This window comes from Anticarsia gemmatalis, chromosome 16 (genome assembly GCF_050436995.1).
Source record: "Anticarsia gemmatalis isolate Benzon Research Colony breed Stoneville strain chromosome 16, ilAntGemm2 primary, whole genome shotgun sequence".
Classification (NCBI taxonomy): domain Eukaryota; kingdom Metazoa; phylum Arthropoda; class Insecta; order Lepidoptera; family Erebidae; genus Anticarsia; species Anticarsia gemmatalis.
Genome location: NC_134760.1, coordinates 2,644,513 through 2,657,449, shown reverse-complemented (window position 1 = coordinate 2,657,449; position 12,937 = coordinate 2,644,513). Strand labels below are relative to the sequence as shown.

Here is a 12,937-nt window from a genome sequence, read left to right as displayed (position 1 = left end):
GTTTTGTGTTTTATTTTCTTTTTCATTTTCCTTTCCTTTTTGTTTATTTATCCTTTCAGTTTATTTTGGCTAGTTGAAAAATTTAATTCCAGGTTAACAACAGTATGCTGCTCAATTATTGCCAAATTATAATGTGCTTTTTGTGCCTTGCTTATAGTATAGTGTCTGTGACAACTGCCAATGTGTATTACTAATGTGATAATGTAGCTTTTTATACAATAAATTTTCTAAAAAAAACTAGTTGCTTTATTTTAAAACATTCATTGTAAAAATAGATCATATAAATAAATAATCATAAATTAAATTCCATATTTACAAATTGTACTAAAATTTTAAATAAACTCGTTTAGTTATGCATTTTCTGATTGTGGTTTATCCAGAATAATTTTCTTTTTCATCCATTCATTTCTGTATAGGTCTTTGGTCAATATAGAACTCAAAAAGGCATGAGTGATGTAGGCGGTGATGCCCCATATCTTATAATCTTCAATAACAAACACGGGCAACACAAAACCATTGCTGAACTGTGTATAGTACTGGTTCTTGGGATCACATAACATCTCAACTGGAACTGTAAATACCTCTGCGACTTCCTTCGTGTTGATGTTTAAATCATCTTTTGTCAAGTTAGCTATACAGCCAATCACTGGAGTTATCAATATATTGTTATTCCGTCCTGGGACTGCAGGCCCTTTTCCCCATACCTCTATCTTGTTCTGCGCCAATCCGATTTCCTCGAACGTTTCTCTCAGAGCTGTCTGCACAGGCTCCTCGCCCTTGTCAGTTTTACCACCAGGAAATGCCACTTCACCACTATTGGTTCTTAAATGTGACGACCGAACTGTATATAGTAAAGAAGGGTCGTTCCCAACCTTACAGAGAGGCACTAATACAGCAGCCGTTTGAGTAGGAACCTTACCATACCGAGGGATGGCAATTTTTTTGAAATTGGTCATACATCTTTCACGAGCGACTAAAGAAAAAATATTTTTGATTCCAGTTGGGGTTTTACTCGCCATTAGATCACATTACACTTAACAATTTAATAAATAAAAGTCCAAAGTTCAGTATGATAAAATTTTGTTTCTTGTTTTTTACTGTCACTTTTTTGTTTATTTTGACAATGACGTTAAGTGGTTTAGGTGACATCTCGGTAAATCACATGATCGGTTTCATTCGTTTCGTTACGAAAAAGATTATAATAAAATTAGTTAATGGTCAACATCAATTTCAAACTATAATACCAAATGAGAATAAGACTAGGTATTGGAATTGTGCAAACCATAGAATTATTTTATAACCATGTGACCTAAATAATTTACCAAAAAAAAAGAAATGCAGTAGCTAAATAGGATAAATAATCGAGAACGTATTGAGATAATGAAGAGAGAAAACAGCTGTTTTAACGTCTATGTCACGATCAGACTGCTTGCTGTCAATGTCATCAGTTCTTGAGTCTACAGAGGAATTGTATTGAATTATATTATTCAAAATAGAATCGTATGTATTGATCATTCAAGAATCAACGTTCATTATTTGACCTTCGACTTAATTTGGTTCAAAAGTTCAGTATACACTTGTTGTGAATGATTAGATCTATTTACAAAACTATCATGCTTCTTACGCCCGAGGCACTTTTATCAACAGCATCTCGAGAAAGATGCATAGCTAACTTGAAAGAATTGCCAATGTTTATTAGAGATGACAGTTACAAAAGAAGCGCTGCGGTTTTGGTTCCTCTATGCGTAGTTGACGGTGAAGTGTGTCTCCTGTTTACTCTGAGATCTTCAACTTTGTCTACGCACAGTGGACAAGTATCGTTTCCTGGCGGGAAAATGGACGAAGGAGAAACAGTGTATCAAACAGCTGTACGTGAAACTGAAGAAGAGATTGGTGTACCACCCAAAGACATAGATATTTGGTCTAAAATGAGTCTAGTCCAAGGTAGAGACTCTAGCATCGTGATTACACCTGTTGTGGGCGAGTTGAAGAATTTTAATGAGAACAAATTGCAGCCAAATGAAAGTGAAGTAGCTGAAATATTTACTATACCCATAAAGGTGTTATGTGACCAGACAAATCATGCAGGCTTTAAATTTAATGGTAACATTATTCCCGTCTTTATGGGTGGCAAGCACAAAGTGTGGGGCATTACAGGAATTATAACACACTTGTTCTTACAATGTTTTCTACCTAATGAACTATATCAAGGCGATTTCCAAAGACTAGAATATAAACTAGAAGATTTGATGCCTTCAAAACTTTAAAGGATATAGAGAAGCTTGACAAATTACTCAAGATTATTGATATGTTGGTGGTTTGGTATTATAGAGAAAATAGAAAAATGGATATCATTGTGTTGTGTATGGGTTAAGGCATAACATTCAGTATAAATATGGCAATTTAAGTGTTTTGTTTGTTTTCAGCACTTAGCTAAGATTGATTTAGTAATCATGGAGTCATTAAAAATGCTTATTACTAGACAACTCTCACTCTGTGACACAATAAATCATTGTTGCTTATTGTATGCCAGCATACTTGTAAGATAATGGAAGAAGTAAAAATTGGCACTTCAAACTATATTAGTCATCAATATCAATATAATCATGCATAATGTATAAGTAGTATAATAAAAGTCGGTACAAAGTACAAAATACATATCTCCTGTGATAATTACTTTTAGTATGTAATTGTACATACCTACTCTATTTTATAAACAGTGAAATGTTATCAATTTTAATAAAAATATGAACAATTATTTGGCATTTCATTCATAATTGTTTTTGCTGTACTAATATCATTAAGTGGGAAAGTTATTATGTTTGTTTTATAAATGTAGGTATCAAATATTGTGGGGTTAGTATTGAAATCTTTTTTTGTGTAATAGACTGTATAGCATAGCTTGCATAGCTCCACAATGCTCTACATTAAAAGGAATGAATTAAACTGTATAATAGAAAATGCTTATTATTCATGATTGATTATTCTTAACCAGAGGTTTTATTCACATGGCTTGCAATGCTTTAATCAAGAAACAAATTCTTAAACTCAGCATGAAGTCTTGAGTACTTTCTCCCTTTTCTAAAAGAATTGGGTTTACAAGCAATATTATAAAAAAATAAAAAAGCATACTATCAGTTATGTATATTCATATAATAAATCCAGAAAATATCAGTGCCATCATTGGTTACTTATAACTTGTAGTTAACTGTCTTTTCTATATTAAGTAATTGTTTGAACTTAAATAAGTAATGAAACTTCTAGTAGGTATAGGTCATTCTCTTGCCCTTAGTCGCGCCATTAGCGTCAGTCATGTCGGCAGTTTATAAAATCTGGAAAAAAGTTACTGAAAAAGAAATTTTATAGATTTATATCAGTCAAATGAAGTTACTTACGAGCAATATAAGAGTGAATGATAAAGGTACCTACACTTCTTATAACACGCAGTTAAAGATATTAAAGAAGATCGCAAAACATATATCTAATTACGGTTCACACAAATATTTGTTTCGGGTGAGATTCAAACCCCCAACCCCCAGCACAGTATTAGTGTCAATAGGCCACATTTTCTTGCATCTAAATAGACTTACCTAAATTTACTTTTGTTTGATCACCCGTCCTAGAAATATGAGAAGCCATCTTATCAAAAAAAATATATATTTACCAGCTAAGGTATTCATCGTTCAGCCTAGTGGCATGGCGATCCAGTGTAGAGTATTTCCATAGAGCCTCCGCGCCCGGTGACGTATTCGTGCTCACACTCATATTCGCACATGCTGTTGAATGTCATTTTCTGGTGCTGGACCATTGCACACATTGGGTTAAATATTTTCGGACACGGACATGACGGTCCTAAAGGAGAACTCATGACGGTCGTCATCATCATGGCGACGATTAAAACTGTAATAAAAAAATAAGGATGCTGCTGAAGTAATCTTTGAGGAAATAAATGGGAAAATTGGCACACTTTACAATATCACGTCATTATTAAACACCCATCTACCTACCTTTTGTGTTAATGGATCTAGAGATAATATCGATAAAAATGAGGAAAAGACCTCAAGTAAGTGTTTTAATTAACTGAATAAAATATAGGTAAATGCATATATTTATTTGTATCTACACAAACCTAATATGCAGGTATATAAACACGACCTATTATATACTAGCTGACCCGCGCCACTTCGCTTGCGTCACAAAAGGGAGAATGGGTCATAATTCTCTTCTTAACTATTGGTGGTAGCGTGATGTTATAAAGCCTAAAGCCTTCCTCGATAAATGGTCTATTCAACAAACAAACATATAAACTCTTCAGGTTTATAATGATTAGTATAGTTTAACTATTAAATTCCACAAAGCTATTACAAATAAACGCGTGGGAAAAATTCTGAAGCAAACGGTTTTTTTGTCCTAATCACAATAAATATGACATACTTACTTAGTCTAATAAAACCCAGCTGGTACTTGACTGATTCAGGTGTTTTAGTGACTAACTCTAGTGGTTAATGAGTTATTGTAATCCTAAGAAGTAGGTATAAATAAACAATAAAATACGTAAATCCGTAAGTATAGAAATATGAGTTGAGCTAGACATTCATTAAAACATGGTTTTGCGAGCTGCGGTCACGCATAACAAAACAAAAACAATATAGGTAGAACACTATTGGTATTTAAATAGGATCTGAATTTAAAAAGTTATTACAATAGCACAGAGGAAAAAATAGTAAGATATTACTAATACTCTAGGTACCTCGGTACGTAGGTACATTTATGAGCAACTTGTCGCTATTTTAGTAAGCTTGTGGTCTTGTAAGGATAGAAAAAACATAACGCAACTATTGAACTAGGTACATTGAAAATAATAGCTAAGAAATACGTAAACAGGATAGCATTTAAACATAGATAATAGTAATGTCAATGAAACAAGTCAGACAGGTGGCAAAAACAATAATCTACAAGTTCACGACATCCTTACCAAGTTTATAATCCATTATTAATTAATTAACGGAACTATTAACAGTTGCACTTATTAACTGCGTCGGCCGAGGAGCACTATAACAGCGCTCGACGATACACCGTTTATTTTATATACGTACTTAGCCCACATTAAGTGCTAATCGTTCACTGTATTATCGGCCCATTTCCTTTTGAATCAAGTAATAAAGATGACAATTAAACTAAGTACATCGGAGTACTCGAGTATTTTACGTGTCGCCGCGAATAATACGTTTGACTACTTTTGACGCGGACGAAACAAAGCTGCGTCTTTGTTGCTATTCATTTGCAATTCTTATTCCACTCAGCTCTTCGATCATAACTCGGGATGTTTTCGTTGCGAAAAACCTTGGATTTAAATTTACATAGCATTGTATTGTTTTATTTACCCTTAATGGTTGGTTGACAGCAAAGGCAGAATAAAGGATGCGCTTTAGTGATCAAATACAAAACGTAGATTTAGTTAAACGTGTGAATTGTTCTTGTTGCGTAAACAATTTAACAAATTCCCTTAAGCGTAAAATTGTGATCATTGAGCTCACAATATTTACTTCAATATGTCATAACATAGGATGAATAAGAAAATAATATAAACACTGATAAATTTATACCTAAGAGCAATAAAAGGATAATTAATGAAATATCTAAATGCACAATTATTTTTTAATGCATGTATTAAATACTTAGGTTAATAAATTATCCTTTTATTAAAAGGAAAAATCTTCACCTGTTGGAAAGGCACGCTTTAATATGATAAATGATTCTCCATCAATCAAACAATCAATACCAATTATGAACTTGCCCACGTCATTTAAAATACCTTCATATGTATACAGGGTGTCCCAAAACTCAACGATAATCCGATACAGGATGAAAGGCCAAGTCATACCGGTTCTAGAAAAAATTAAAAAAAAAATCCATGTCACTTAGTTTGGCAATAATAGACATTTTTCAAAAAAGTTAAAATTCCACACCCTTGCTCGCATTTTCAAGTCCTGTGATCACCAATGTCACAATTTGGCTGTGTTTTTTTGAATTTCGTGATCTTCATGAAATATGCTATTAATCGTAAAACAAATTTATGCACAAAACATTGTTAATTTCATAAAAAAAGTTACAGGCTCTGCAACGCCTTACAAAAGACCTTTGCACCAGTCAAGCAAAATTCCTTGCATTTATTTCCTCTGACGCTGTGTCAATTTTCTGGCGAAGTTCTGATAGATTTTGTATTGATTTCGAATAGACTTTTTCTTTTATGCATTCCCAGTCAAAAATATCTACTGGATTTTGATCGGGGGAACGAGGAGGTCATAAAATTGAATCACTGCGTCCGATCCATTTGCGAGGATACTCTTCGTTCAAATAAAAATAACATTTTTAATGGAAAGAAAAGTGGCAAGTGTTGCACCATTCTGAAATCTTGATTAAATGCGCCAACTTTTGAAATAACTTGCCAAGGGTAGTGTAGTACATTTTTTTTTCAATACGAAGCGTCAAAGTTAACTAACGATATTTTTTGAAAAATGTCTATTATTGCTGAACTAAGTGACATGGATTTTTTTTTTAATTTTTTCTAGAACCGGTATGACTTGGCCTTTCATCCTGTCTCGGATTATCGTTGAGTTTTGGGACACCCTGTATAATATGGTAGTTAAGTTCTAACTTAAATGAGAAGGTCGGAGAGGTAGGTACCAGCAGAGCTGCTATACCTTACTTACTTAGTATTTGATTTTTTTATCCCATAACCGTCGCGCTGCTGGGCAAGGGTCTCCTCTCGAACGGGGGATTATTATTATTGCTATCAAAAAAGAAACAGAAGAAAGATACTTTTAAGGGATTGTGGCAAGTGTTATTCTTTTTATATGGCTATACCCGTGGCAAAAACGGCATAAATTTGTTTATAACGTTTCGATTAATCTGTTTGATATGACGATTTGAAGTGTACATCTGATTAAACGACAGCCAAATAGTGCCCTTAGCTTTGTGCAAAGAACTACTCATAAATTGAAGCGATTGATTCAATTCTCATAATGTGAAGATGTTACTGACTGAAAACACTTCACATGAATGTCAAGTATTTCTAGCTATTGTATGTGGAGTAGGGACACTGTATTCGTCATATAAGAGACTAGCTGACCCGCGCAAATTCGCTTGCGTCTCATAAGAGACAATGGGTCATAATTTTCCCCGTTTTTGTAATATTTTTCGTTGCTACTCCGCTCCTAATGATCGTAGCGCGATGTTATATAGCCTATATACCTATAAGCTATATAACATCGCGCTACGCCTCGAGCCTTCCTCGATAAATGGGCTATCTAACACTGAAAGAACTTTCCAAATCGGACCAGTAGTTTCTGAGATTAGCGCGTTCAAACAAACAAACAAACTCTTCAGCTTTATAATATTAGTATAGATTAGTATAGATATAGGTGCCGCCAAACAACTTGAACAGTTTTGTTGCCTCATAATGAACGCTTTTTAGGTCTGCTTGGAAAGAATTGCGAATCGACGGCGAGAGCTTTTGCAGTTCGATCGGCCGATTGCTAGAACAGTCAAATAAGAGTCTTTTGCACTGGTCTACATTCAGTTTGATTTCTTAAACACCTACTTGTGTTCAAGTTGTTTAAATGTTTACCTATTTTAAGTACATTAAGGGGATCTACCTGGAAGCAATTTTAAAACTACTGAGTATCTTATTATATAGATCGGATAAGACTTTTATGTTTACAGTCAACAAGTGTCTACTTTAGCCCCTCCTAAAAAGATCTGCGATTATCCCCTGTTATTAATTCTTCAGGTTACATCGGACTAACATTGTGGCGTAAAGTGGGTGTATCTCATACACCACATATTTTTGGGTATAACAGGCGTGGTGTTATGTTAGGACGTGCAGTTTGAGTAGGTACGCAAGTAGGTATTCGCCACTACATATAACTGGGAAACAAAAATATTGTACCTAATATCTACAACCCAATTATTTATTGGTCTATAGTAGTCTTATATTAAGATATTGGGGGCCAGTTTCACTAGATTATCGATGACTTTTCGAATTATTACGGCATCAACAGTGCGGCTGTCAACTTCAAAATTTTGACAGTGACAGGCGCATAGTAATGCGGGCTGTTTTTTAAACTGTATAAAATCAAGTTCATTGTGTCTATGACTTTATGTTGCCTCCATTAGGACTTATTATTATTAATTATGATTATCTGACAGTGAATCTGCACGCTCGGTAATTATATTATAGTTAGTTACACGGCGTTTGTACCGCGGTAATATATATTACTGTACCTAGTTAGTTGTCTTTTATGAGTGACAAATATTATATTTATTAGTTTTTTATTTATCATATAGTCTGTACTTTCCTATTTTTTTTAATGTTCTTCGGGTAATTCTTCCAAGAATAATTTTAATATTGCATCTAGGGCTTAGATGCAGCATTAAAGCCTATACCTTTCAGTTTAATGGCCTGGTTGTATAAATAAAAAAAAAATAAAAAACATTTATATGCTTTTCACCGATTACCTACTTACTACTATCTAATAGGTCTGTAAAATTGATTAGCTCCATAATAATTGCATTAATCGTTTAGGTATAATTAGTGGTCTTCAACGCAATAATTAATTGTAGTGCGAAGGTGTTACCTTACCGCACAATAAATATAAATATTTAATATTACCTACTCTATTAAGAGCTGTTAATTTTATTAGTCTCGCTGCATTCATTTGTGTTTTTTTCTGACATAAATGATATCTGCATTATATCTTCCGTTGGACATAAATAATGTGAAACATTCATAATAATACGCCTGTTATACCCCAAGGTGTAGGCAGAGGTGTATAAATTACACCCATTAAAAATGTTAGCTCCATCTTATAGGGGGCGAGCCTATTACAACTTACCGAGCACGTTACCAAACTTCGGACTACTATTGAGAAATATTCTAGGAAATCCCGGAGTAGACCCGAGAATAGCCAAAGAGTCAGTCAATATATTATTTGATGCGTTACTAAGTAAGTGACGAAATTCGTTTTCAAGCAATTCTACTAGTCAGTAAAACGTCATACAATTCCAACAATAAATGTATGAATATATAAAACAATATCGCATGACTTCTCCGAAGGAATCGAGCACAAATAAATATTACAAGTTTTCAGTAAATATAATGTTAAAACGTTTACACAATAACGTAAATATGGGTTTCTTCATAATAAACAGTGTGTTTTCCTTATCATTACGACTACAAATAAAACGGATTGATATCTCAAATAGGGTTGTAGCGAATCTTTGATCCGAATGACTATATCTGCGGATTTTTCTCAAGAACATATGTTTCGGGGTCCAAAACTTAACGCGAGTTAATGAGACATGTTCTTTCTATGATCTAAATCAGTGGTTCCCAACCAGTGGCCCGTGTAAGTCAAAATATCGTCCGCGAACGACTTTAATTTTTTACATTTTCAGGATGATTAATACACTTTGTTTTTAATATACATAGTGGTCCCGCTAACAAGAATAATTTCAAAGTGGTCCCGGGGTAAGAAAAGGTTGGGAACCCCTGATCTAAATCTATAAATACGCTCGAAAATTAGGTCAACAAAAGTGTTAAAATACTTGCATGCGCCTCCGTTAAAGTAGGTATCCGATTGAATCTAAAAACTTTACGCTTCTGTATCCACAAAACTTAACACACGGTGTGTGTGTGCTGGAACTTTCATTGTCACATTGGTTTAAATTAAGTCTAATTCAATGAATTATTTGAAGACTAATCGCATGCTTTTGATATATTAGGTCGGGGGAAAAGATTTTCGCATTATAGTATGTATGAACTTGTCATAAAATCTCTTTGGCTTCAATAATCACAAATGAGTACACGGTTCATTAGGTTTCTTTCAGTGAGCTCGTGAGGTACCTACCCAAATATCGAGCTTTTTTGTGAGAGAAAAGATGTAATTACAAGTTCGTACATACTATAATGCGAAAAGACTTTTTGCCCAACCTATTATTATTAAATGTCCGTCATCCGATACCGCTTCGTTACAACCCTAATCTCAATATAGTTAAGTAATGCATTATATTATCGATGTTAGGGTTAAAAGCCTTGAACTTTTGTCAAGAAAAAAAGACACGTTTATTAAAAACTTCTTAGAAGTAAACTGTAGAATAGTTTTTGTTTTTTTTTCTCATAATCACTGCTCAGAGATGCGAATGTTAATAGTAATGTCACGAATTCATACTTAACTTTATTATTTTGAATTTTGAACTAAAATCAGGACACAAAATATTATACGACAGACGTCGTCCTGTCTACGCGTCTTTAATTTGAAAATTTTAAACTTTTTTTAATAATCTAAACCATTCTCAGATCCCCTTGAACACACACGAAAAAATTCATCAAAATCGGTCCAGTCGTTTAAGAGAAGTTCAGTGACATACACACTTACAGAAGAATTATATATATAAAGATATAAATTATACATATTTATGTACACATTTTAATTAAAAAAAACAATATTGTCATTCGTTCAATTATTCATGGGAAACGGAAGCAGACCATTGTGGAACAATTTAAGTTTGTAGTTCAATTTAATTTGTTTCATTTTAGTCATAAACACCTCTGTTCTAGTTAGATCATCGTTCTCACGGAGACAATGACGATGTATTTACTTATTTCTGTATGTTTAACATAATAACATGTAAATTATATTAAATATCAACGCAAATATTGTTGCTATCACGCAAATAAAATAAAGGGAATGAGAGATATTGTTAAAAATATATCTTTAAACAAGCTTCTGGAATCCCAAGATTTTCCGGTGTAAAAAGTATCCAATGTGATAGACCAGTTTGTAAGCTATCATTGCTACTAACTACTAAATGAGCTACTAGGTTTCATTAAAATCCGTTTAGTAGATTTTTCGTGAAAGAGTAACAAACGTACACATCATTAATGTGTTAATAATACTAATAACATTCCGCATTTACAATATTAGTATAATGGCTTACTAAACTTTGCACTTACCTAATGATTTTATCTAAATAAATGCAAGGCTCTCTACCAAGTTATACAAAAACTTTTTAGCCGAAATTTCTTTTAAAGCGGAGAAATTTCTGCCCACGGAAGTAGGATGACGATATTTTTCAAAAAGTGTAAGTGATTGCGTCACAGTCTCTGCAATATGGCGAGTAAACGATTCAAGACATTTAAGGACGCGAATGACGTAAAGGAAGTAGAAATCTGAGCGAATTTCGTAACAATGCTACCTTCATAACGAGAAGACGTAAAAACCTATAGGTTTACAGTTGAATCATGCATTTTATCTTGCGAAATCATAAAGTCCATAGCCAATTGCGCTCACCGGTCTGACAACGATCTGTGGGTGAAGCAAACGATGGCGCGGTCATTCTGTAGATGGGTGACCGCATAGTGGTATTTGAGCTGGGCGTCTCCGTGCTTCGGAGGGCACGTAAAATGTTGGTCCCGGTTGTCTACTAAGATAACAGTCGTTAAGCCATGTTAAAATCCTTTCGGGCGGCTTGAACAATTTGACACTAGGTTGACCGCTAACCATACAATAAGAAGAAGAAGATAAATAAATTTAACTCGTTACTTATTCTTAGATTACATGGGACTTCCACTGTGTATGGCCTAATGCCTACACCTTCGGGTATTACAGACGTGAGATTATGTAGCTATGTAATGAATGTATGTATATGTATCTTCGGGTCTCCCCCCAAAGAGGGAGGAGCGATTTTTTAAAGTTACCAAGTGGTCTAATCCCGCGTTGGATTTTGCATCCTTTTTTTTCGTTAGAAAAATGCCTTAGTGCATGTCCCGCTCCAGGGAGGAAGCGGGTGTCTGTGGGGCTCTCGCACCGGCTAGGCGTTCCGGCTTTAAATTGAGCAAACCGACTAAAAACCTGACGGTGTTCCTTCAACAGTATCCATAAGGTGGCCAGTACCTCCAATTGGATACTCCGAGCCAAGAATTGTATAAAGAATATGCAAGGTTTCTTCACGCTGTTTTCCTTCGTAAATCAGTAAGGTACACTAATAATACGATTCCTAGACTTTTTATTAAATTATTCTTAAATGAATAAGTTATATTTACCTTTTAAGTTAGCGTTACTTTGTGGTAAATTTTCCTTAACAATATCCTTACTACTGTTTTATACTATGAAAGCGAAAGTAACGCTGTCAGTATGTTTGTTACGTTATTACAGAGAGATGGCTGAACAGATTCTATTGGAACAGACAGACTAGACTACTCCCGAAGACGTGGTAGTACAAGTGTTTTTAAATACATATCTAATCCAGCGATACTTATACAAGAAAAAGCGAGAGCAACTGTCTTTATGTTCAATCAGCAAAAGTCAAAACAACTGACATGCAATTCGGCAGGATGACAGACAAGATCCCGGGCGAGGATAAAGTATCTATTCTAATATTATAAAGCTGAAGAGTTTGTTTGTTTGTTTGAACGCGCTTATCTCAGGAACTACTGGCCCGATTTGAAAAATTCTTTCAGTGTTAGATAGCCCATTTATCGAGGAAGACTACCTATATATCATCACAGTAAAGAATGTTACGGAAACGGGGGAAATTTTGACCCATTCTCTTATGTGACGCAAGCGAAGTTGCGCGGGTCAGCTAGTACTCTATACAGGCGTAGCCAAGGATAGGATTAATACTTATTAAACAATAGAATAATTCTATAACAAAACATGTGACCGCAATAACTGACTTATGTTTAAAAGATTCGTGGTTTGATGACAAATAACTAAGTATACAATAAGTTAATTATTACCTTTCAATATTCAACGTGTTCATTTCTAGGCACTAATTAAATAATTTTCTATAAATTTCCTTATAAATTGACTTATAATATAAAACTGAAAAGTTTTTTTATGCATTTACCTTAGGAAATACTTCGAATAAAAAA

General features: G+C 34.1%; 2 protein-coding genes across 2 annotated transcripts; one reads left to right on the top strand and one right to left on the bottom strand.

Annotated features, from left to right (window-relative positions):
• Positions 1 to 219: 219 nt before the first annotated feature.
• On the bottom strand, positions 220 to 1,140 carry LOC142979208 (mitochondrial coenzyme A diphosphatase NUDT8-like). The gene has a single exon (XM_076124016.1). It carries the CDS (start codon positions 1,017 to 1,019, stop codon positions 351 to 353), a length of 669 nt encoding a protein of 222 aa, XP_075980131.1. The 5' UTR covers positions 1,020 to 1,140; the 3' UTR covers positions 220 to 350.
• Positions 1,141 to 1,401: 261 nt separating this feature from the next.
• On the top strand, positions 1,402 to 3,304 carry LOC142979207 (mitochondrial coenzyme A diphosphatase NUDT8-like). Its single transcript, XM_076124015.1, has one exon. The coding sequence runs from the start codon at positions 1,587 to 1,589 to the stop codon at positions 2,265 to 2,267; it is 681 nt and encodes a 226-aa protein (XP_075980130.1). The 5' UTR covers positions 1,402 to 1,586; the 3' UTR covers positions 2,268 to 3,304.
• Positions 3,305 to 12,937: the final 9,633 nt, after the last annotated feature.

Excerpts from the sequence above, each read along its gene's own strand:
- LOC142979208 (XM_076124016.1), bottom strand. The coding sequence starts at position 1,019 with ATGGCGAGTAAAACCCCAACTGGAATCAAAAATATTTTTTCTTTAGTC.
- LOC142979207 (XM_076124015.1), top strand. The coding sequence starts at position 1,587 with ATGATTAGATCTATTTACAAAACTATCATGCTTCTTACGCCCGAGGCA.